The sequence below is a fragment of the Peromyscus eremicus genome, chromosome 1 (assembly GCF_949786415.1).
Source record: "Peromyscus eremicus chromosome 1, PerEre_H2_v1, whole genome shotgun sequence".
NCBI lineage: Eukaryota > Metazoa > Chordata > Mammalia > Rodentia > Cricetidae > Peromyscus > Peromyscus eremicus.
In genome coordinates, this window is record NC_081416.1 from 58556119 (window position 1) to 58582467 (window position 26349).

Consider the following 26349-nt stretch of genomic DNA (forward strand, 5'->3'; position numbering starts at 1 on the left):
AATGTGGTGATTTGAATGAGAATGCACCCCCATCCCACGGGCTTGTATGTTTGAACACTTGGCCCCCAGTTGGTGGAAGTGTTTGGGAAGGATTGGGAGGTGTGGCCTTGTTGGTGGAGGTATGTCACTGCAGGCAGGCTTTGAGTTTTCAAAAGACTCATGACATTCCCAATCCCTCCCCGGACCCTCATCTGCTTATAGATCCAGATGTGAGCTCTCAGCTGTTCCTGCTGCCATACCTTCACTCTTCATTCATGGACTCTTACTCTCTGAAATGGTAAGCCCATGCTTTCTTTTATAAGTTGCCATAGTCGTGGTATTTTGTCATAGCAATAGAAAAGTAAATAAGACAGACAAGGTCTTACTCTGCAGCCCAGGCTGACTTGGAATTCAAAGTCAACCCCTGGCCTCAGTCTCCTAGATGTTAGGATTGCAGTCATGAATCTCTATACCTGACTATATCTTGTCAATATTTGGTAGAACATTTAAGCATCATAGATTGTGGCATCCTTAGGGTCCTAGAGTGAGTGAGTGAGAGAGAGAGAGAGAGAGAGAGAGAGAGAGAGAGAGAGAGAGAGAGAGAGAGAGAGAGAGAAAATGCATGCACAAATATGCATGCACCTCTAACTCTGGCTAAGGAAGATGTGTTATCAGCAGTAACCCAGGAGCCATACTACACTAGAGAGAGGTGAGGTCTTGGAGAAATGGTCTGAAGCAGGAAAAGGAGAGGAGGAGGCTGTGTTGTGTGGCAATTTCCTGAATTGAGACATTCCACTACTGGAGGTGAAGCTCCTTAAGACTCAGAAGATTCTAAAGGGAGGTTCATTAAAGGGAGGAAGTAAACCACTCATAATTCTCAGGATGTCCCTGAAACTGACCAGATGCACAAGGCCCCTCCCTCTCTAAAGTCATATAAGCCAGTCAGGACTGCTGAGATGCTCTTAAACCAGCAGAGTTGCCTGGAAGAGACTCTCTGACCTGTCAAGCTGCTTACAAGCTGTGCAGGGAGGGAGCTCCAGGGTTCCAGCTTTCATGAGCCATTGCCCAGGTTTGGGTGAGCTTTGGTGACATAGCTGCCTTTGAGTCATCCCTGCTCCTGTGACTAATCTCTCGGAACTCCAATAAACTACTGATTCACTAGGTTAGACTTCAGTGGTCTCCTTATTTTGATCTGTCACTGTCCCTATCAGTCAGAGTGAATAGGTGTTTGTGACGTGTCTCCCTAAGAAAACCATCACACAACAACCTGAGATAATTGTGTGTCAGAAAAGAAGGATATGAACATGCCTGTCACAGTGTATATTGACTGTTGGTATTTATTTATTTATTTATTTATTTATTTATTTATTTATTTATTTATTTATCTATCTATCTATTTATTTATTTATTTTGGTTTTTGTTATTTGAGACAGGGTTTCTCTGTGTAGCTTTGCGCCTTTCCTGGAACTTACTCTGTAGCCCAAGCTAGCCTCGAACTCACAGAGATCCACCTGCCTCTGCCTCCCGAGTGCTGGGATTAAAGGCGTGTGCCACCACTGCCCGGCTAGACTTGTTGGTATTTATTACCACCATGGAAACAATCCTCTGGGCATGTCTGTGAGGGAGTTTCTACATTAGGTTCATTGAGGCGTAAATGTGGGGGGCACCATCCCAGGGCTTGGGAGCCTGGACTGAATCAAAAAAAGAACGTGAGCTGAGTTCTGCTCATCTCTCTATTTCCCCATAGTGGCTGCAATGTGACCAGCTGCCCCCCCCGGACCCCCCCCCCCCGCCCCCCCGTGATGGACTGTGCGTGTCCTCAAACTGTGATCCAGATAACCTTCCTGAAACTGCTTCTCTCAGGCGTCTAGTCACAGTGACAGTGAAAACAGCTAAACAACATTCAGATCCATTCCAAATGGGCACTCGCAGGTCTAGACAGATACTAACACCAGGCGTTATCCAATAATGTCTGCCAGAAAAGACAAACCTGTAAGTCTACTTCGCTATAAATAAAAAAAGTGAGCAAACGTAGCTTTCCCGTCTGATGTGAACACAGCTAGAGACAAAATGAAGGAGAGTCTCCATAGGCGAGGGCAATAATCAATATTGACAAGCAATGTGGAAGCCAAAGCTGCAGGTGAGCCTGGACTGGTGGTCTCAGGGGTCACCCCAAAGACGAGTTCATTACAACAGGGAAGGAGTAGCAGTGTAAGATGCCTGGTACTCACCAGAGTGCCACTAGTCATGGCAAGTGGTCACCACAGGCCACCTCACAGGACACAATGCCAAGAGCACAGTGGCAGCAGCTTGGTGACAATTCTGCTAAATGCACACCTGGGGGTTCTCAGGACATGGCAGAGGACCACAGACAGAAAGGCAATCTAGAAAACAGCTGCCCCAGACCAGAGGACACAGTGTAGGGCCCAGGAATACAGGAATAAGACAGGGATACAGGAATAAGATAGGAATACAGGAATAAGACAGGGATACAGGAATAAGATAGGAATATAGGAAAAAGACAGGGATACAGGAATAAGACAGAGATACAGGAATAAGACAGGGATATAGGAATAAGACAAGGATATAGGAATAAGATAGGAATACAAGAATAAGATAGGAATACAGGAATAAGACAGGAATACAGGAATAAGATAGGGATACAGGAATAAGATAGGAATACAGGAATAAACTTAAGGAATGAAAACTGACAGCCATCAGCTTGACCAGCAAAAAGGGGATTAACCTTTAACTGGGCCCTTCCGTTTTTACGATGGGCAGCTCTGTCCACAACCGAATGTCAGTTTTCTTTGACTCAAGATTGCCCTTCGTAGCCCTGGAGTTAGCTATTCTTCGATAACCCCCTACCAGGCACTACCGAAACCAAAGTTAACTTTTAATGAGTTCTGTGTGACAACCTGCCTCGCATTGTTTCTTACCCCCCACCCGCCGCCATGGGAACCCAGCTGTGTCAGGAGAAGCTGCAGGTTTGGGCAAACATCAATTAACTGAGTCAGGGAGGGCTGCAGGGATATACAAATAGTGTTTAGCTAAAACCCCCTAAAACCTTGTTAATGGAAAAGTGCAAAAATCTAAAACAATTTGTCTCTAAAAGCGTAACTTCAAAATTGTAAAAATTTCTTTGTCCATGCCTAATGCTTACCCTTTACTCTAAAAAGAGGTTCATAGCCCCCCATCCAACTGCCACAGCCTCAGAATCCCGAAAGCTGGCTGTGGTCTCAACTGGCTGATAAGCTTTTGTGCTTATTTCCATTCTTTAGGTTTTTTGGAATAAAGTCTGCTTCTGGTTTAATAGACTTTGGTGGTTTGTCCCCCATAATTGAGTGACCCCAGACCCAACAGCAGGTTCTCACACATAAAAGGGTCCAGGGCAGATTCAGGATGTACCCTCTGGCCACCAAGGACATTGCTGAGACATCCGGTGAGAATCCAATGTGGTCTGGAGTGAAGCCCGCCTGGGGGCAGCTGCCTGTGGCTGTGTGCATACCTAAGTTTACAAACACCATGTAGTCAGTTCTAAAACAAGGGAGGTATTTCCTTGATGCAGAGAAACAGATGTTACCAAAGGCGAGAAGCCAGACTGTCCTGTGCAGGTCTACTGGACGCAGCTTCCAAGGGGGATGGAGGTCAGAGAGCAAACCAAAGTCAGGATATAATACTGCCTCAGACTCTCCTGTCTTCCCACTTCCCGACTTTCAGAAAAATGTGTTCTTGGGGACTCACCCAAATCTACTGCTTCAGACACCCCTAGAGAGGACTGGGTATGAGTATTTAGAATAAGGGCCCCTCAGAGCACTGGGTTCACCCCAGCTGTGCCCAGCAGCCCATCCTGCCACTTGCCAACCATTAGGTTTGGTATGAATTAGAAAACAGTGAGCCTTCCTCTGAGCACAGCACTGCCACCTGCTGGACACTTATGGTAAATCTCCCCACTGATAGAGGAGCAGGGGCTGAACACCAGCAGAGTCCTAACCAGGATGTTACAGTGTCACTATTTGGAGATGGGTCTCTAAGGAAGGTATAGGGGAGAATGAGGCCACCAGCGTGGGCCCTATGCCACAACCCGGGATCTTCAAAGAAGACTGCTCAATGGGGCTAGATGCCTCAGTGATTAAGAGCATTGGCTGCTCCTCCACAGGACCAGGGTTCAATTTTCAGCACCAACATAGTGGCTCACAACCATCTGTAACTCTAGTTCCAGGGGACCTAGCACTAACACCCTCTTATGGCCTCCACAGGCACTGCATGCACATGATGCACACACACATACATACATATATACATTCACATGTATGCAGGCAAAACACTCATACACATAAAATATAATACATAAATCTAAAAGGGGGGAGAGTTGGCCAAGACACAGACACACAGAGGAAAGCCATGTGAGGTCATAGCATAGGACACGGCAAGATGACGACCATGTGGAGAGGACATCATGTATGGGTAAGAGCACTGACTGCATCCAGGCACTGTAGAAAGTGTCTCATGAATGCTCTTGCATGTAGCTGTCTCAAGAGCTCTGTGAATTGTCTGAGGAGACAAAGCCCTTGTCCAGGCCTCCTAGGAAGTATGAGGGAGTTTCCATCCCAGGCTGCCCACACTGGGCAAAACTCACTCCATGGACAGTATGAGGAGAAGACCCCCTACTGCTGATGCAGACAGGCTCACGGAGTATGGGAGTAAGTGGGAGTCAGTGAGAGCCTTTATGAGCTAGCCTGTTGGCCAGGTAGCTGTCTTCTCCCTGAGGATCTTGTCTGGTTTGGACCCAGCACACTGCAGGCTGCACTGTGGTTGTATGAGTGTTGGCGGAGGGGGAGAAAAAAGAACTGAAAACTCCCAGGTCCCAGCTGACACCCATGAATGGTAGGAATGCATTTGGTTTGGTTTCTTTAGTGTGTGTGTGTGTGTGTGTGTGTGTGTGTGTGTGTGTGTGTGTGTGTGTGTATGGTGTGTGTGTGGTGTTTGTATGTGTACTTTCCCAGGTGTCCATATTGAACATGTATTTATTTGGGAACAAGGAAAAGAATTAAGGGCATTTAAACAACAAAATTTAAAGATACATGTTTGGGGCTGGAAAGGTGGCTCAGCAGTTAAAAATGCTTCCTATTCTTCCAAAGGACCCGGGGTTCAGTTCCCAGCACTGACATGTCATCTCACAGCCATCTGTAACCCCAGTTCCAGAGGACCCAACGCCCTCTTCTGGCCTCTAAGGGCACTGCACACACATGGCACACATGCATGCAGTGAAACACTTATATGCATAAAATAAAAATAACTATTTAAACAAAATCAAGAATGCTTCCTGCTCTTGCAGAGGGCCCAAGTTCAGTTCCTGGTACTCATGTTGGGTGGCTCACAATTGCCTGTAACTGGATCTGTTGCCCTCTTCTGGCTTCCATGGGTGTCTACACTCACAAGCAAGCACATGCCCACACACATACACACATATAATAAATAAAAATAATTCTTTAAAAAGATATGAGTTTGCAGATGTGAATTCAAACAAGAGCTCCAGCCTCAGGCACGAGGCACCTGGCTTAAGAACAGACAACCAAGAGACATCTCTGAGACACGCCAGGGAGCTGGCCAGGCACCTGCCATGTATGCTACTAGGAAGTGGCTCCAGGGGCCAGCAGGTGAAAAAAGATGTCTACACACCATGATGCTACAATGGACGGTGGTGCTACCCAAAGAGGAACCAACTTTAAGTCCTGAGCCCAGAATCCTGGGCCTCTGGGGCTTCTCCAAGAGGGCCAGAACTAGTTCAGGTAGATCCCGACAAAACGCACCCACCCAGTGCATTTTCTTCCTCCCCAAATACTGTTGTATTAAGAATGGTTTCTGCTTGAGAGGTCTGTAGGTGAGATGAAGAAGAAGCCAGTGGACTAAGACAAGGCAGGAATGCACTTTGTTCAGCCAACTGCTCGCTCTGTGACCTTAGCCAAGTTACCTACCCTCTCTGGGCCTGCTAACTCACATGTTGACAGGGACAGGAAGCACTCTGCTGGAGTTGCCTTGAGGATACATAAAGAAGCTGAGCAGGGCAGTATTTGGTTGGGTAAGTGTGAATTGTGGCTAGAAGCATAACCTAGGAGGTGTTGGCTCTGTCTCCTACTCCTGCCAGGTCTGTGCAGGGTCAGTCAGTTGCCAGCCTGTTTAACAGACACAGCAGCCTGCAGCTAAGAGACAAAAAAAAAAAAGAGCCAAGCTGAAAAGACCCTGGTTCTTTAGCAGAACAGAGCTTTCCCAGACTAGTCTAAAACTGACCACTAGAGGGCAGTCCAAGCCCTGAAGCTGAGCTGAAAAAAGGCAGTAGGATTCAGGATTCAGGATTCAAGAGGGTTAGTCTTCCAAGGTCTCCAGAGCACCATGGTCTGGGGGGCAGAGGTACTGAAGGGTCTGGATGGCAATAAAATGAAAAAGCTCTCAATCCAGACCCAGGATGGAACTTGGCATCTGTGGGGCCCCAGAAACCAGCGAGAGCCTGGGTCCCACAGCCAAGGGCTGTCCAAGATAAGGACCAGAGTCCCACGGTTTAGATGGAAAGGCCAGACATGGAAGTGTGATGTCATTGGACTATGAAGAGGGGCTGACCTGGTGGAGGGAGGGTCAAGAAGGCTAGACAAGGGGTGGGGGGAGCAGGGAGAGGGAGACGTATGAAGAAGCTCCAAGTGTGCTGGGCGGAGATGCTACAGTCACCCATCCCCTGCTCCAGGACACAAGTGCCTGCTGGTCACTCTTGGAGGCCAGGAAGTACTATCACCTGGGGACACAGAGCACCCATACCTGCTCCCTACCTGTCCACATACATGCGTGTGAGTGTGAGTGTGTGTACATTCCCTTAGTTATGTGATTTTTAAGTCTGTTCCCTGTCTAGCTTCCCTCGTGTATCAGAGAGTCTGTCCACCACTGCATCCTGGTATCAGGACACTGAGTGGGTGACAGATGTCACAGATGCTCTGTCAGTAACATTCCTGGCTGTGTGAACAATCGGTGGGCAGGCACTGGAGGGGCAGTAGACTCCCCAGGCAGTGCTGTGGAGATGGTGAGGGAGCACAGGCCGGGAGCCCCACGAAGCTTCTGCAGTACTGCAGATACAAACACGTATGTGCATGGGTAGGGGCCAGTCCAAGGGGACAGCTGAGAGGGAAGCTACCATCAACCCTGCCCAACACTGCCGCGGAAGAGCTCAAGAGAGCCAGGACTGAGCAGTTGCTGAAGGCTGCCCATCACCCCAGCCCAGGTGATCAAGAAGAAGCAGGAAGAATTGAAAGGAAAGAGAGAAGCAGGTAGACAAGAGCCTACACTACTTCTCGGGGCTGTAAAAGTTAGGGTTCTCTAAAGAGACAGAGCTGCTAGGGTACACATGTATGTACATAGCCTGTTCCCCGTGTCCATGAGCTCTGTCACCCATGGATTCTACAGACATGAATAGAAATAGTTGGGGAAAATTAGCATCTGTACCAAACACACATGGACTTCCTTTTCTTCTTGTCCTTAAACATGGTACAGCCACTGTTCTCAGAGAACTCACACCATCCAGGTTACTATAAATCATGCCTGTAATCCTAGCCCTGGGAAGCTGTCTAGGAGGATTGCCTAAAGTTCAAGGCTATCTTGGACTGTGCATTGAGTTCCAGGATACCCTAGGCCACGGGACTGAGACCTTGTCTCAGAAATACAAGCAAAAACAAAGTGGAAAATAACGAGTCACCTTGAGATGACTGAACATGCTTGGGTCGATGTGTGTGCTACACGTAAATGCCACACTGTGTCACAGAAGGGTTTGGGGCATTTTGGAAGTCCTGGGATGGGACCCCTGAGGATCCTGAGAGATAACTGTACTTAGAGATGTATATATGGAGGCCCAGAGAGAAAATTTAAATACCTGAAATCATGTTTTAAAGAGCTGGTTTCCATAGTGATGGAGCGGCCAGGGTGAGGTCTGCAGGGAGGGCAGAGGCTTGGTGGGGGGCTGGTGCTGCAGCGGGAGCCTGAAAGGCATCTGGGGTAGAGCTGGGGCTTTTCTGTGTACCTCAGGCTTCCCACAAAGAGCCTCTGCTGAGTGAACAGTCTCCAGCTCATGTGGAGGGTCACCTCTTTCCCTAAAGGCTACTGGTTTAACTCCATCCTGTCTTAGAGAACAATGTCAGAACAGCACCTAGAGTGATTCGGGTCAGCACCTGGTACCACATCCCAGCAGTCTGTCACAGAGAAAGTTTGTCCTTCATACAGCAAGCACGGGAGTGGCAGTCAGCCCCACATCAGGACACGGACAAGATGGTCATTGTATTTTCTGCTCTGGGGTCCCCACCCAGGGTAGGCTTGGGGTTCCAGCAGCAGTACCCAAGAGTCCCATTCACTCCATGCAGGCATGGGGCCTTCTCCAGGCTGTGGGGCTCCACAATCCAGAACTGACTCTATAAGAGGCAGGCCAGATGAGGGCAGGTCCTGCAGGGCCTGCTTCGCTCTTGGTTACAGTCCACAGCCCTCGGTGGGCATGCAACCCCTCCTTCTAGGAGGGGTATGTGTGGAAGGTGGCACAGGTATTGAGAGACTGATGGAGGAACTTAGAACCATGATAGACAATCGCCATATCGACGCCAATAAGAGACTATCTCAGGCTCTCTCCCCTGGCCTTCCTGCCTACCCACCCACCCAGACCCCTCCTCCAACCAGATCAAAGGCCTTGACTTCCAGTCTATAAACGCTAGCTTTGGATGACTCAACATTCCTTCCAATAGCCTTCTGGGTGCAGCCATGTTGGCATAGCTCCAACCAGACAGCTCCATCATTCCCAGAAATACAGGCTTCCCTGTCTGGGGGCCGTTAATGGCTTGTGTCCAGGCCGCAGCCTTGAACTCGGACCCTTTCTTCCTGCACCTGGCTCATGAGAGGCTGCCCTTCTAGAACTATCAGGTCGATTTTGTTTCTTGCTAGGGTACTGGGTGTCACACCTCCTGGCCTCATGGTTATAAGGTCATAGGTATCACACCGCCCAGCTTCATGGTTACAAAGCAAAGTCTGAAAACCTCATGCTTTGTGCAAGGAAATCAGGCCTCGTCCTGGGTCACCTGGTACTTTCTTTGCCATGTTCCTAGGATGTCAAGGCCTGGAGAGCTCATCGACCATGGGGAGGGATGCACACCCTCAATTCCTCCCTGACTCTAGGTGACGTGCTGTAGACACAGCAGCCTTACATGATCACCTTGTTTCTCCTGCAAAGTGGGAAACAGCCATCTCTAGATAAATGTGTCAGTATATAAATGCTGATGACTAACATAAACTTTTTAGGACCTTGGGTATATCATCTAAGATACCAGAAGGGGCCTGATGCTCGGTCACTCTGTGGTCTGGGTCTGGCATCACAGGGAGAGCTCAGTGGTGGGTGTGGTCTGGGTCTGGCATCACAGGGAGAGCTCAGTGGTGGGTGTGGTCTGGGTCTGGCATCACAGGGAGAGCTCAGCAGTGGGTGTGGTCTGGGTCTGGCATCACAGGGAGAGCTCAGCAGTGGGTGTGGTCTGGGTCTGGCATCACAGGGAGAGCTCAGCAGTGGGTGTGGTCTGGGTCTGACATCACAGGGAGAGCTCAGTGGTGGGTGTGGTCTGGGTCTGGCATCACAGGGAGAGCTCAGCAGTGGGTGTAGCGAGCAGAGGCACAGCCATACCTGGTGGATCTCGTGCCAGCCATTCTCGTCCTTGCAGCACACGGAGGCATGCTCATGGAGAAGGAGCTCACAGCAGTAAGGGTCACCCCCCACAATGGCTGTGTGATACAGCGGCGTGAGCCCATAGCTGTCCTTGTAATCCGGGGAGGCGCCCAGCTCCAGCAGGGTCTAGGGAAAGAATGGAAAGTTGTCACTGGTCTCCGACATGGAAGGAATTGAAGACGCATCAGGATTGAAGACACAGCTCTTCCACAGGCCAAGCTGGGTCGTGCCTGGACACCTGATGCTCCCCCTGACACACACAAAACTGGAGAGTCCTAACTGCCAACTGGAAGTGACAGGTGATGTTCAGGGATGCAGGAATGGCCGGCACCCAGAGGAGAGACAGTCGGCAACTGCGGCTCCTCGCCAGGTTCCTGCCGGTGCCTAGAACCCTGTGTCCCGGAAGACAGCTGTGGACAGCCATCAAGGCTGCACTTGCTAAAGAGAGTCGCAGCATCTGAAGTAACATACAGGACAGCGGGATCGCAGTGAGTCAAGGGGTAGTGAGCCTCTGGAGTAGGGTCAGGAAAGATGTGGTCTTCCCAGAAGTCAGTAGGAAGGTACGGCGGAGGTAAAGTGGGGAGGGCAGAAATGAGAAGAAAGACCCCATCTCAGACCAACCTGCAGCCAGAGGGTCTGGCCTCCTCATCGGGCTCGGATGGAAAGCAGGCTGGGAGGCACATTCTCTCTGGACAGTGCTGCACACACTGCCAGACAGGGCTAGGAGCAAAGACGTGGGGGGGAGGAAGATGTGGAACTAAGGAAGAAAGGAAGATGAGGTGAATGCTGCCTGGCCGTGGTGAAAAGTGGTATTGGGAAGACGGGTGTGGGGAAGAGAGGGAAGATGGACCTGAGGAGATGGGCATGAAGGGAGATGGGCCTGGAAAGGTAGGCATGAGAAAAGCAGGTGGGGAGGCAGTTATGAGGAAGATGGGTATAGACGTGTGCCACGTGGAAGTTCAGGAGAAGATACGAGTGGGCACAGTTGCCTGGCTCCCAGAGATGCAATGCAGGGGGCATCGGGGCTGTCCATACTAATGGATCTGAGGCCTCCTCTGAGGGACAGCAACAAGGTTTAGCACCAACTCATTTGTTGGAAACACGAGCCTTTCTGTGGAGTAGAGGGGACAAGGTGGCATACAGCACGGAGTCCTAGAAACATCTATACCACAGAGGGAGCAGGAGAGCCTGACACTCAGCTGCCCTTCTGAGACCCAGTGGGGGCAGGATTCATGGTTCCCTGGGGAGGAAGCCATTGTGAGGACAGCTAAGGGGACCAGATGAAGGACCCACCTTCAGGGCAACCTGGTTCCTCGTCCGGGCAGCCTTGTGAAGGGCGGTCATGCCATCCCTGGCACGGAAGTCCAGATGTGCACCCCCATTTCTGAGAGCTTTGATGACCTCCATAGAGTCACTGAGCTGGGCAGCCAGGGTCAGGGGCGTCTCTGACGGAACCAAACACGAAGGCATTAGAACAAATACTCAAGCCCCACCGTGTGCTCAGCCACACTAGAGTACCTGAGACTGAGCAGTTCCTGTGAGCCTCCGGCCCCTGAGAGTCCACACAGTCAGGACGACTCAGACAACCCCATGACAATGACAGAGACACATGGGGTCATGTGCAATTCAAAACAGTAGCAGCAGGGTTTCCATAGTGCAGGCCTTGGTGCCATGGATCCTGGAGAGCCCTGCCATGCTCACTGAGGACAGAAGCCTGAGCACCATCTTGACATGTCCCTCATAAGAGCAACTGGCTAGGCCAATACCCTTTCTCCTTTTGATTCATAACACACATGAACCCTTTGTGGCTATAAGGAACTAGGCTGCGAGGTTCCCACATAGATAAGGACTGGAGTCCTCTGGGTGTGACATTTAGGTGACCATAGAGCACCAGGACAACATACAAGTTACTGTGATCCAGGGTGACAACACTCTAGAGTAGTTGTGGGAGTCCACAACTGACTCAGTTTCCCAGTTTGAATCTGAAGTCTATTCTGAGTCAATAGAGTTCAAGCTTGTTTGCTCCAAGGCTGTGAGAAAGTTCTGATTAGCTCACAGAGCCTCCTTAAAGGACTGTGAGAAAGTCCTGATTAGCCCACAAGAAGGAACACACTATCTAGCTAGATGTGGGCTGCTGATGCCAGCCATAGGTACATTGAGATAGAAAATGAAACTGCCTGCTCCTTGACGCAAGGCAGGATAGATAGTGGTTGAATGCCTGTGCTGTGCATTGTTCTACCTCTGTCCTTCAAGACTGTACCTAAGCTGACTGTGAAATAAACTTGGGGCTGTCTGGCATTGACTGGCAGACCTCTCGACTCTTTTCTGTCTTCTTCATTGTCTCTTCAATCTGCAAGCCTCTACCCAGTGTAGTGGGTAGCCATTCCAATCTTTTTCTGGAAGTTCCAACCCCCATTGAGGCTTCAGTAACTGTCATGCCTACAAGGCAGGGCCAAGAGAGGACCTGGAAGACCTGAGATCCAGATGCACCATCTTCGCTTGATTCCTGGACCCTGGACGCTGGAGGTAGACTGAACAGAGTTCTCCAGAGAACACTGCCGGACTGTACTGCGTCTTTCCCAGACCGTGCAACCTACCTATTCCTTCATTTGTAAGTTACGCCACTAAATAAATCTCCCTTTTAACTACGTGGAGTGGCCTTAATAATTTCACCAATATCTGGTGCCCAACGTGGGGCAAATTCCAAAGGCCTGGGTGGCTCCCGCCCTCAGCTTCCTCCCTGGCTGGCGTGCGCTTGAAGCTGCAGGTTACCTACCGCCTGCAGATTTCCGTAAAACCAGGAAAAACCCTTCCTCTCCTGAAAAGGAGCTAATCTGTTCTCAGTTCCGTGGCAAGTTTAGCCCCAGACCAGCGAAATTGGGATAGGTATAAGATATTATGGTAGATTATTGTATATACTAGTAAACAAATTTAGTAAAATAGTAGCCTTAGATAATTTGCACTGTAATTTGCACTGTCATAGATTCTTATATGTTGATACAAATGTAAACTATTTTTATATTCCTGTTTAAGATAATTTGCATATTGATACAAATACAGAACTATATTTGTTATAATGTATATATATTTCTACTCTTATTTGAAATATTTGTATATTGATACAAATGTAAATTTACATCTGTCATACTGTATGTATGTTCTACTTCTGTTTAGGATATTCTGTATATTGATATATATTTAAGATTATTGTCATATTACATATCGCACTATACATTCCTACCTCTGTTATGAATATCTTGTGTATTTTCACAATTTTGAAGTCATCATCCTTTACCATACATTTGCTTATAGACTGTTTACCTTGTTTACATGAAGCGTTAGTCCTTAGGTTATTTCAGTAGATAAGACATAGATTTATAGTCACCTATGCTTGTCATCTCTATAGTTATGCTAGTTAGGTTATCCAGATTTATAGATACATAGGTCAGATGGACAGGTAATCTTCAAACACTTCATAGACCTAGAAAATACAGTATTTAAATAACTTAGAATTCTGTTGATGTGAGACACAATTGCTCCTGGCAGCACCAATTTGATCCCGAGAGAATGTTGGGTTTCTAAGACATTTTCATTTGGAAGTTTGTCTTCTTCTTGGCACAAAATGGCCTACTGGGCAAAGAACTGCCCTTGCCTCAACTGTTGACAGTACAAATGCTGTCCTTTCTGGACAAGCGGGACACAAGAAAAGTGACCACTGTACTCTGTCAAGACAGGGTAAGATGGTCTTTCAGAATTCCTGCTTCTGAAAATGGTCTGTCAGATACTCTAGGCCTGTAGCCAATTTGAATGCACCAACAACGCTAAGAAACATTAGGTGACTGTCCAGGCTGCCAGCTGTCTCAGTCTACTCTTGCAAGATTCCTGAAAGTTGTTTACATCCATCTACCATTTCTCAGGTACCATTATATTCCTTCTCAGGTCTTTGATGGGATTGAAGACTAGCAGTTATAGTTACAACTTAGTATATATATCTTAGATCTTAGATCATATCACATACTAGATTCAGGTTCTTTAGGATAGGACACCTTTTGGAATGATCTTTGTAACATGCCATTTACCTACGCTCTAGACTTCTCTGAATTTTAGTATGTGTTTCTTGCTTGATATTGTTCACATTGGTTGTAGTTCCATCTTATCTAGGTCATTATCCCTCATTATTCCTGGACAATATTTGATAACCATTCCTTTGTATATAGTCTGGTATTAGGTTAGAACTTTCTTATTTAGACAAAAGGGGGAGATGTAGTGAGTAGCCATTCCAACCTTGATCTGGAAGTTCCAACCCCCATTGAGGCTTCAGTAACTGTCACACCTACAAGAGAGGACCTGGAAGACCTGAGATCCAGATGCACCATCTTCGCTTGATTCCTGGACCCTGGACACTGGAGGTAGACTGAACAGAGTTCTCCAGAGAACACCGCCAGACTGCACTGTGTCTTTCCCAGACCCTGCAACCTACCTATCCCTTCATTTGTAAGTTATGTCACTAAATAAATCTCCCTTTTAACTACGTGGAGTGGCCTTAATAATTTCACCAATAACCCAGCTACCCAGCTGACTGTCGGCAGGCCCAACAAGTGGCGCCCAACGTGGGGTGGGTACGGAGGAGTCCGTGATGGACACCACAGAAGAAAAAGGAGTGCACTCAATAAAAGTGGAAGCTGTGGTGAGTTAACTCGAGAGTAAAAGTAATAAGTGTAAATAAAAAAGCAGACGCGCAGTAAAGAATTCATGAGTAAGTGTAAAAATAAGTATGGGCCAAGGAAATAGAAAACAGCTGTTTGTAAATTTACTTAAAGATATTTTAAAGGCTAGATGTACTAAAGTAGGATGTAAGCAGTTGTATAAATTTTTAGAAATTATAGAATGTGTTGGAGTTAAGATATAGCAGTGTTATGATAAGCATTGTCCAGAAAAACTTACAACAGATATTTTCAGTCTCTAGACACTCATTCAGGACAACTTAGACCTCCATCCTGAAAGGCATAAAGTTTTTCCTGAATGCAGTAAAAACTGAAACTAAACATTCTACTCTGTCAGAGAGACGGCTTTATGCGGATGCTTTTACAAAGTTATTTGATGACAATGACCAGTTAGATTTTTGGCAATATGGCAGAATTAGAGGAAGAGGCTGATAAGTGTTATAATAAAGATTCTCTCACACCTCAAGATTCTCCCCCACCTCCATTCCTGACTATGACTGGTTCATCTGGAGAGATTAAGCGGTTCGTGACCGCAAACCGTTAGCCCAATGTCTCACTTTCAGATCTGTTCACTGCAGCTGGTAAATATAAATGTGAGCACTCTTTGTCTTGGTCTGTGTTCTGACTGTTACTATGTTACTGTTCTGTTCCATGTGTTTGAGGGGACTGGGTCCCCCGACTGAACTGAGATAAGCAGGTAGCTCCTGTCAGGTGTGGCTTATGTACTGCAAGAGAAGTCATCTGTTAGATGGGACTCGTTAACAGCGAGTGAGGCCATTGTCTCAGTGCTGATGTACCAGTACTTATGTCTGTCAGTGTTACTTGTGTCTGTCTACTAATCTTTCTCGTTTTCCTGGAAGAGAAGGAGAGAGAGGCATGGCAAGGGCTGCCTCCCTCCATAAGTTCCCTTACTATCAGTCCTGCAGTGCAGATGAAGTGGCAGGGAGTTCGTTCCTACTATTGGCAAGCTGAACAAACGTCGAAAAGAGAATCTGATGTTAATTGTTAATTACTATAGTCAGAAAAGTTAACAAATTTTTTTTCAGGAACACTGGCAGCCAAGGACACACTCTGTACCTCCTTCCCTTTCTAAGCCAAGTTCTTCACTGTGATAACCTCAAGGTCTCTTCTGCTGGTCAGCAACTTCCAACTTTAACCCACTATAACCCTTCTCTGTCCTGATACTGCTTGAGAAAAAATGTTGAATTACCAGCCTGCATACTCTGATGTTTTGGAAAAAATTATGCTTTTGCCTCCACGGAAAAAGAAACAATACATGGATTCTGGTGATTTGAGTTCATTGTGTCACAAATACTTGTCATCATTTAAGAGAATTGATTACAAATTATTATTGATTAAGAAAAACTTCTGCTAATCTGAAATGTTTCACATTGATACAGGTTTTTAATATATGAATGCAAAAATAAGTTTTTTGTTATGACATATGCATATATCTATATATTTCTATTCTTGTTTGAAATGTTATACCTATGCAATGTTCTAAACTGCTGGGAAGAAACCACAAGAAAAAGAACTTTGGTAGAAATTTGTATGTTGTCTGAAAAGCAAGAGAAAGTGTAAGATTGGAATAATGATAGGAAAGGGAAAAAAGGAATTTGTCTATGTCAGGCTGAACCAGAAGAGCAAACATAGGGAAGGGCCTGACCTGAAGGTAAATGCTAAGTTGTAGGTCAGAGGGGATGTGAACTATGCTGAATGTGAAGGAAAACTGTAAGATATAAGTGGGATTTAACCATAATATGTTAATTCTGGTTTTCTTCATTTTAAAAATAGCTGATGATTTTTCATTGAAAAATGTTTATGTTAAAAATGGATGTGTGTGTGTGTGTGTGTGTGTGTGTGTGTGTGTGTGTGTGTGTGTATTATGTGGACATGTATGTGACTTATGGGTATGAATGAAAGTTGGATCCAACTGTGTGTATGTGTGTATGTAACTATTGTTTAATTTTAAACAGCAATCACATGGTCTTCCTCCATCTTGGCTGGTGACTTCATCATGAGTGGGCAGCCACGTGGCTGGCAACAGTCTTTAAATAGGGTTAAAGAATCTGTTCATTGTATCTCCTTTTAGACTAAGGGGGCAACAAGCCTCAAATATTTTGGATTGGGATAGATTTCTATATAATAATTCATGTTATAAAAATAAGGTTAATATAAGATAGAATTTAAAAACAATGTTCATTTTATAAAATATTATAATGCTTTTATACACAAGAATGCACCTTGCTCTGACAGGTAAACTTTGAAATTTAAGAATCTCCCAGATGATAATGGTCTTAAAGAGTTGAAGTGATCATGGGAAACAGCTGAGGGTTATGTATCTTAGGAATTTTGCCAGGTGATGGCCACAAGAAGTAGGAATCACAGGAAAACAGAATAGGCTTGATTCTAGAAGATACTTTGGAAAGGAACCAAATGTAATAAATGTTCCATTTACTAAACAACAAACTGATTGACTATTTCAAAATAATGGTTCTTGGGCAATTGCTTTTGCTCAGGTTTTGGGTCAAATTGGTAAGCATTATCCTGCTGATTAACTATTACAGTTTGCTAAGATGCATTCTTTTACTTTTCCTAAAGTATTAATACATACTCCAGTGAAAGATGCTGCTTTGGTTTTTTCTGATGGTTCTTCTATTGGGAAAGCAGCTTATTAATGGTGATTAATGGTGAAGGATATGTAGTTCAAACTACTCCTGATTCAGCTTAAGTTGTTGAGTTGAGCTGTTGGTTTTTCAAGTTCTTAAAAAAGATAATTTATTTAATTTATATACAGATAGTCAATATTTATAAAGCTCTTCAAGTTATAGAAACTTTCTTTTATTAAAACTATTAATGAGCAATTAAGAATGTTATTTCAACAAATTCAGGATACCATTCACTTAAGAAAATTGCCATATTTTATGGTACATATTAGAGCACATTCAAATTTTCCTGGTCCATTGGCTGAAGGTAATGCTTTAGCTGATAAAGTTATTCAGTTAATCACTTTGTCTCAAGTTGAGCTTGCTCAGTGATCACATGCTTCACATCATCAGAATAGTAAAAGCTTAAGAAAACAATTTGGTTTAACAAGAGAAACTGCTCACCAGATCATTAAGAAATGTGCTACATGTCCTCAATGTTTGACTGTACCTCACTTTGGAGTAAATCCTTGAAGTCTTCTTCCTAATTATTTATGGCAAATGGATGTCACTTATAAAAAAAATGAAATATATGCATGTGACAACTGATACTTATTCAGGATTTTTAATGGCTGCTGCTCAAACTGATGAGCTACTAAGCATGTAATTGCTCATTGCCTGAAATATTTCTCCTATATGGGGGTACCAAAAGTTATTAAAACTGATAATGGAACTGGATATGTTAGTAAAGCCTTTTATCAATTTTGTTTTCAATGACAAATTGAACATAAAACAGGCATTCCTTATAATCCTCAAGGACAAGGTGCTGTGAGAGAGCTCACAGCAGCCTCAAAATACATCTTCAAAAATTAAAGAAGGGGGAGTTATACCCCAAGTCATCACATAATGCTTTAAATCTTGTTTAAAATTTTTTAAATGTGGATGCTGCTGGAAAATCTGCAGCTGATCAATTTTGGCATGAAGGCACCACCAAAAAATTTTCTCAAGTTAAACATAAAGATCCTTGTACTGACTTATGGAAGGACCCCAACCCTGTTTAGTATAGGGATGAGAGCATGTTTATGTTTTCTCACAGAATGAAAATGAAACTCGTTGGTTGCCTGAAAGATTGTTGTGGTGTATGGAGCAGAGAGATGCTGATCCTGATGTTGCTGATGACCATCCAGAGATGCCAGAGTGAATGAAACCTATTGGGCCTATGTTCCTGATACATCAATTTTACATCCTGCAACTTGGGAAGGAAAAGAAATTGTGGTTGCAAGATACCTTTAGGCCTTTAGATCCACCTGCCACCCAAGAGTTCCTGATTGCTCACAATTTTCTTATATTGGATATTGGTAAAGGGATTCCTGTATGTTTTGCAAAATATATTACTTTGGAGGGATGTCTTGGATTGCTTCCTCAAGATGATTGGATAAGTAATATTTCACTCCCTCAATGATTTCCTCCATTCACAAAAGAACTGAGAGGGTCTAACAGAACTTTGTTATGGAGACGATGTACTGGCATTATTCCTTTAAAGTATAACATCACATGGACACAACAATATAGTCTTGATTGGTCTGGAAATCAGGACAATTATAGTGACTCTTATACAGTGCCTACAGTAGAATCTTGGGACAAAGGACTGTCAGCTGGAATTTGGTATTCCAGTACTGGATCTCCAAAAACTTGTGTTTAGAAACTTGCTGCTATGATGGGAACAGTGGCAGGACATTCCAGTTGCTTGAAACCTATTTGTCCCTTGAAAGGAACTATTTTAACTTGTGTGAAAATGCTCTATGTTCTTTTAGTTGGTGAAGCAAATATTTCTATGAATAGTTCTGTGTTTAATGTATCAAGTCTTAATTGCATTTTTACCAATTGTATTTACCAAATGGATAATCACATTTGTGTAATAGTGTTAAAAATAACTTTCTTTTGTTATATTGCCAGTATATATAAGTGATCGGTTTGATGATAAAGGGCTGCAAGTGACTGAAGAAATTAAGAAATCTTTAAGCAGACAGAAACGTGTTGCTGGATTAGTTATAACAGGAACTGCAGCTCTTGTTACTACGCTTGCTACTGTTACTGTTGCTTCAATGCCTTTGTCCCAATCTATCCAGACAACAGGGTTTGTTAATCAATTGTCTATGAATGTTTCTATGATATTAGAGATTTAAGAAGATATAGATGTGAAAATGGAAGATAAACTGAATGCTTTGTATGATGTGGTACAGTTTCTGGGAGATGAGCTCCAAACCTGAAAACTAGAGTACATTTGAAATGTCATGCTAATTATGAATTGTGTTACATCTTCTGTGTACAATGAAAGTGCTCTTGGATGGGGAAGAGTTAAGGCACATATTAAAGGAATTTGGCATGATTCTAATGAATCCTTAGATTTGGCTAAATTACATCAAGAGATTATAGAAATGAAAAAGGCTAAATTGGATTTTGATGCAGCTAAAACAGCAGAAGATATTTTAGAACAATTTAAACAGGCTATCCCATTATGGTCATCATTTATTTCACTCTTAAGTAGTGTTGTAGCTATTGGAGCATGTGTCTTAGTAGGCATAATCTGTTTGCCTATGATTTTCAAGCTGATTTTGAACTCATTATGGAGACTGGGCTCGGAACTCCACACAGTATAACTACGCACATTCCTATGACTTAACACCAGAGGCTGGTAGCCAAAGATGAGTAAGTTTTCTTTGCCTCCTTTCAACCTAAGACAGGACGTTAATGATGGTATCCATGCTCCCATGACGGGTAAGATTGGAGTGTGGTAAGGAAACACCTAAGAAAGGCACAGTCATCTGAGAGACTCAGTGGGGTCTCTAAATCAATAAAAAAGGAGGAATTGTGGGAACCCACAACTGACTCGATTTCCCAGTTTGAATCTGAAGTCTATTCTGAGTCAATAGAGTTCAAGCTTGTTTGCTCCAAGGCTGTGAGAAAGTTCTGATTAGCCCACAGAGTCTCCTTGAAGGGCTGTAAGAAAGTCCTGATTAGCTCACAGAGCCTCCTTGAAGGACTGTGAGAAAGTCCTGATTAGCCCACAAGAAGGAACACACTATCTAGCTAGATGTGGGCTGCTGATGCCAGTCATAGGTACATTGAGATAGAAAATGAAACTGCCTGCTCCTTGACGCAAGGCAGGATAGATAGTGGTTGAATGCCTGTGCTGTGCATTGTTCTACCTCTGTCCTTCAAGACTGTACCTAAGCTGGCTGTGAAATAAACTTGGGGCTGTCTGGCATTGACTGGCAGACCTCTCGACTCTTTTCTGTCTTCTTCATTGTCTCTTCAATCCGCACGCCTCTACCCAGCTACCCAGTTGACTGTCGCCAGGCCCGACAAGTAGTGGTCCTCAACCTTCCTAACGCTTTGACTCTTTAACACAGCTCCTCATGTCGTGGTGACCACCAACCATAAAATTATGCCATGGCTACTTCATGACTGCAATCCTGCTACTGTTATGAACAGTAATGTAAATATCTAAGATGCAGGATATCTGATATGCAACCCCAGAAGGGGTCACAACCCACAGGTTGAGAACCACCATGGTTGAGTTTCCATCTCAGGGCAGGGGAGGTTGCTCAGTGGGAAGAGTACTTGCTACACAAACATGAGAACCTGAGCTTGAATCCCCAGCACCCAAATAAAAGCTGAGTGCAGGTGTGCATGCCTGTGACCCCAGCAGAGACAGGCGGGTCCCCAGGCTTACCGGCCAGCCAGTCCAGCCAAAACAGTGAGCCTCAGGTTACGTGGAAGCTGGGTGGGCCCACTCAGGTGTTTGCAGCACAATGTCTTGAAAATATCCCTCATTTTTCATGTGGTGAAATTTCCTTGATTTTTAAAACACTTTAGAACTACGGCAAGTAAACCCAAGCAGAGGGCTGGCACCCCAAACCTGAGCCACTTGACCTTAAAGTAATATATATACACCATCACCCTAGAAATATTCTGAGAGTGTTGTAGCCAGGAAATAACCAGGATGTATCTCAAGAGGTACCAGGCGGAAAGGAGAGAGGCAGGACCCTGGCAGACCAGCTGAGAGCTCCATCCTGGCTGCAGGAATATATTACACCAAGGAGGGCAAGATGTAGATGTGAGGGCTCAGGGCAGCTGCTGGGTGGAGTGCAGGGCACTAAGCGGCAGCTGGAGGGTGCCTGTGTGTGTGTGTGTGTGTGTGTGTGTGTGTGTGTGTGTTCCATGAAAGGTGTTTCAGAAATCACGCATCTGGAGGGGTGACTGCTCCAGTGTCAGGCGACAACTATGGTAAGTGAAAACCAGTCCTCCTCTGAAGGACTGGGCGGCCACCAGCAGGATTCTTGAAACACTGATTTAGGAGGCTCAGGGGTCCCAGGATGGGAAATTTAACACATCAAGGAATGATAAGATATCACAGATATGGTGACTGGATGTGGGGCGCATGGGTTGACCTGAACTACTCTAAATGTAAAATGTACAGGGAATTGCTTTTCAGCTTGAGTTCAGAGGCCACAGCGTCAGCCAGCTGCTCACCTGTGAATTCAACTAACCCCAGTGTCAGGAAACACTTTCCTCTCCATACCAGCTGTCACTTCTTTATCCGAGCAGCTGATGTCCACAAGAGACCCCTAAAGTCAGGCTGGTGGGCATTCTCTTATAGGATGAGGGGGAAGGGAGAGTCATGAGACCCAGATGTAAGATCCAGCTGTTCCCACCTGGCCTTCCCTCCCTGGTGTATGTAATTCTACCCAGCTACATGTGGTCTCTTCCAAGGTGCTAGAGCAGGGGTTCTCAACCCGTGGGTCAAGACCCCTTTCACAGGGGTCACCTAAGACCATTGGAAAACACAGATATTTATATTATGGTTCATAATAGTAGCAAAATTAGTTATGAAGTAGTAACAAGGATAATTTTATGGGGGGGGGGATCACCACAACATGAGGGACTGTATTAAAGAGTTGTAGCACTGGGAAGGTTGAGAACCACTGTGCTGGGGAGTGGGGTACAAACTAAACGTTAATGAAGGAGCCTCCATCTATGGATATTACACATTTGGGGGTAGGACTTTGCAGTAATGCAGCTGTTTCAGGGTCACCCACACTCCTATAAGTAACCCTTCACCAAGGCTCCCGTGAGTGACCCCTCAGCCAGGCTCCCATGAGTGACCCCTCACCTAGGCTCCCATGAGTGACCCCTCACTGTGCTCCTGTAGCTCAGCCTGACTAAATCATTGGCCCGGGCTGGCCTTGGAGATGTTTCTTTGTTCTGTTCTATCCAGAGTAAACAGAGGTTCATTCACGTCTTTGCAGGGAAAGTTAATGCAATGCACAGATTGAAAATAACAACAATAAAATATAACCAAGAAATAACACAGTGTAAGTGATTTTCACAGTGTCCATGAATCAGGTTTTATAAACAATCTAGAGATAACACAGGCTGCCAGAGGATGTGCACGAGTTCCGTGTGACTTAAGCATCCCTGGAGCTCAGACCCGAGGGATCCCACAGCCCATCCCTCATAGATATGGAGGGACACCTGCATAAAGTATAACCCACATAGAGATGGAATAGCCAATAAACGGCAGCAGGAGGGACAATTTCACAGACGGACACGAGTCCCCACTGTGCCCTTCAGGAGGCAGGACATAACTCCCCACTCCTTAACAGTGGACTGTGCCAACTGAGCCCCTTCCGAAAGGCACCGTATGGGATGGGCTCAGCAGGTGACTCTCAGGGAAGAAAGGCTGCAGACAGGGCCATGCTAGGAGGTCTAGGTTAGCGCCCCAGACATCAGGCAGGCAGACAGTAGAAGGTTCGAGGGATGCTTCACCTCCTTCATCTTCCTCCCCAGCCCCACACTTGCTCGTGTTTACAAGATCTGGGTCCACAGCAGGGAAGAAAACACTCAGCAAATGTGCACGGAGTGGCATGTGAATAAATACCAGGCCAGTTCTGGGAGCTGTTGAGCTCCTCACCAGAACAAGCCCAAGCAACCATCAAAGCCACACAGCCTACACAGACATGACAAGTAAAGATGGCACGGGCCCTCTCAAGTCCCCAGACAGGAAGAAAACATTGGGGAAACTGAGGAAATCAGAATGATGCATGGGCTTTGTAACACTCCCATGTGGACATGAGTTCAATGGTGGCAAAATAAGCCACACTGCTATCAGACGTGAGCAACGGATCTGCAGAAACTCTCCCTAAGCCAAAGCTGTCTAAGAAAGGTTTATTTAAAAATGAACAACAAACACCTTAGGCCAGAGAGACGGCTCAGCAATTAAGAGCACTGGCTGCTCTTGCAGAAGTCCTGAATTTGGTTCCTACACCCACATCAGATAGCTCACCACTGCCTGTAACTCCGCTCCAGGGGATCCGATACACTCTCCTGGCCTCTATGGGCACCCCTCCCCTATGCACATACTAACACACATACACATAAATAAAAATTTTAAAGTTAAAAAAAACCCTCAAGGCTCTTATTAGGGTGAGGGACTTAATTGCTCTGTAAAATTGCTGTTACTCACAGACTTAGAGAAAATATTTCCAAAAACAAACATACATGTCTGAGCTGCGGCTATCCAGTACGAACAGAGAACTTGTAAACTCAATTAATTAACCCCAGAGTGCATGAGATACCTGAAGAGAAACCTCAACAAAGAGAAATGACGGATGGTGAATGACACATGAAAGATGTGCTGTGCCACAGGTCCCCAGAAAATGCACTCACAATTCAAGAGGATGTTGCAGGCCCTCAGAAAGGCCAAACACAAAATACTGCTCCCTCACTGGCACAGGTGAGACAGGGTGCAACCACACAGGGCATCGAAGGCCAGATCAGCATAGTCTTACAAAACAGTGCACAGGGGGCTAGAGATGACTCAGCAGCTGAGAGCACTGACTGCTCTTCTAGAGGACCTGGGTTCAATTCCCAGCAACTACATTGTGATGGATAGCTAAAATCATTTGAGAAGAGGGAACCTCAATCAAGAAAATCACTCCATAAGATCAGGCTATAGGCAAGCTAATAGGGCATGTTCTTAATCAGTGATTGATGGGTGAGGGCCCCGTCCATTGTGGGTGGTGCTGTCCCTGGGGTGGTGGTCCTGGGCTCTATTAGGAAGCAGGCTGAACAAGCCATGAGGAGCAAGCCAGTAAGCAGCACTCTCCATGGCCTCTGCATCAGCTCCTGCCTCCAGGTTCCTGCCCTGCTTGAGTTCCTGTCCTGACTTCCTTTGAGGATGAACAGTGATATGGAAGTGTAAGCTGAGGAAACCTTTTCCTCCCCAAGGTTTATTTTTTGTTCATGGTGTTTCGTCACAGCAATAGGAACCCTAGGACACACACGAAGGCTCTCAACTGACTATAACTCCAGTTTTAGATCTGATGACCTCTTTTAGTCTCCACTGATACTGCACACAGGTGGTATGCAGGCAAAACACCCATACACATGAAATAAAATAATTGTCATTATTCAAAAAAAGGCACATTCTACCCAGCCTCACCAGTGCTCTAGGAGTTTCCACAAGTAAGTTTTAAATATATGTCCAAGCTAGGTATGGTAGCACACACCTGTTTCTCAGTACTCTGAGAGGCTGAGGCAGGAGGACTGCTTTGAGACTAAGGTCAGCCTGAACTATTAAGACTTTGTCTCAAAAAATACAAAAGGATAAAATAAAAAGAGGAAAGGAAAACATGCTCATAATTGTTAAAGATTACATAGAATCTTCTCTCCATCCTAAGTGAATATATTTAATAAAAAACTACTCAACAGGAAGCATATTATTCTGGGCCATATGAGCTGGGCCAGTGAAATGGCTCAGCAGGTAAAGTTCTTGCAGAGAAAACCTGACAATCTGAGTTTAATTTCCGAACCCACATAAAAGTGAAAGGTGAGCAATGACTCCACAGAGTTGTCCTCTGACCTCCACATAAGTGCGTGCACGGCACACACACTCCCCCCAACACACAATTAAATAAATAAAGAGATACAGAGGAAATGAGGGCACAGGCTGCTGAGTGAATGAAGCCAGTCTGACAGAACACACTGCCCGGTTCCCACGCTGACGTTCTAGAAAAGGAGAGATGAGGACAGGGACGCAGGTGGCCGTGGCTGGAGGGAGATGACGGCCAAGCACAGGGGGTGTTTACATAGTGATGGGATCCCAGGTAATTCTTGGTGGTGGGTATAGGAACTTCATACTTGGCAAACCCCACAAAATGGGTAGTGTCCAAGAGTAGCCCTAGTGTAAACCCTGGGCCTCGGCTGTAGCGAACACATCACACTAGTGCCGGCTGTTAGTGAGAGGGAGGCTGGTGAAGGGGCATGTGGGGATGATCCACTCAGGGCTAGAGTGTTTCATTGGTTATTTTGAGATATGGTCTCATGTATCTCAGGCTAGCCTCCAACTCGCTAAGTAGCTGAGGATGGCCTTGAACTCTTGATCCTCTTGCCTCCACCTCCTGAGTATTGGGATTGAGGTATGTGCCACCACACCTGGCTTATCTGCTTGTTGTTTAGGCAGCAGTGGAGCTGGAACCCAAGACCTCAGACAGGTAGGCTCTGCCTCTGAGCTACACCCCACTGCCCAGTGTGATTTTTCTGTGAGCCTATGGTTCTCTACGGACCCTAGACCCAATCCCAGCTCCTTTCCTTCCCAGGCTGCCTTCCCTGGTCCTCCTTCCACATTTCATGGACCTTATCTTCCAGCGTGTGCACTTTGTGAGCTTCCCACGCTCCCTTGGAAGCAGGCGCATAAAGAAGAAAAATTGCAAAATAACTGGGTACCGTATCTGAGCTCTCGCCTAACAACAGGCCTCTTATTAGAACTCCAAGGACTAACCAGACGTACCCGACTTACTGGAGGGGGCTATTTATGAACCAGCGGAGGGCTGCCTTCATTTGCACACCTCTCGCTGTCTGCAGACTCATGTTTACGAGGTCTCAGAACCCCACTCCCTCCAGACACGGCAACTCCTGGGGTATCGATCACCTGGTGTGATTCATTGTGTGACAGCCAGATACCGACCATAAGTCATCAGACAGGCTCCCTCCACTCCCCAAGCCACAGAGCTCCATGTAAAGGAAAGCAGAATGTCCACAGAAGCTTCTAATTGGGCCATGTGGGAGCTGGATGGTGCTCCCCAGGAGTCCACCACAGTCATATGTGGGTGGAAACAGTGCCTCTCAAGGATGATAAAGAACTTAGCTAGAGGCCACCCCACCCCTCACTGACAGCCCTGGAGCATCACTGCCTGGAACCTCT

General features: G+C 45.8%; 1 protein-coding gene across 1 annotated transcript in view; it reads right to left on the bottom strand.

Annotated features, from left to right (window-relative positions):
- Positions 1-26349, bottom strand: part of LOC131903476 (SH3 and multiple ankyrin repeat domains protein 2-like) — a 398315-nt gene that overhangs the window by 337440 nt on the left and 34526 nt on the right. Inside the window, exons 5-6 of the mRNA XM_059254102.1 lie at positions 11006-11157; positions 9671-9838 (exon numbers count right to left, since the gene is read on the bottom strand). Of these exons, the coding sequence (XP_059110085.1) occupies positions 9671-9838; positions 11006-11157 (320 nt within the window). The remainder of the gene's footprint in view (positions 1-9670; positions 9839-11005; positions 11158-26349) is intronic.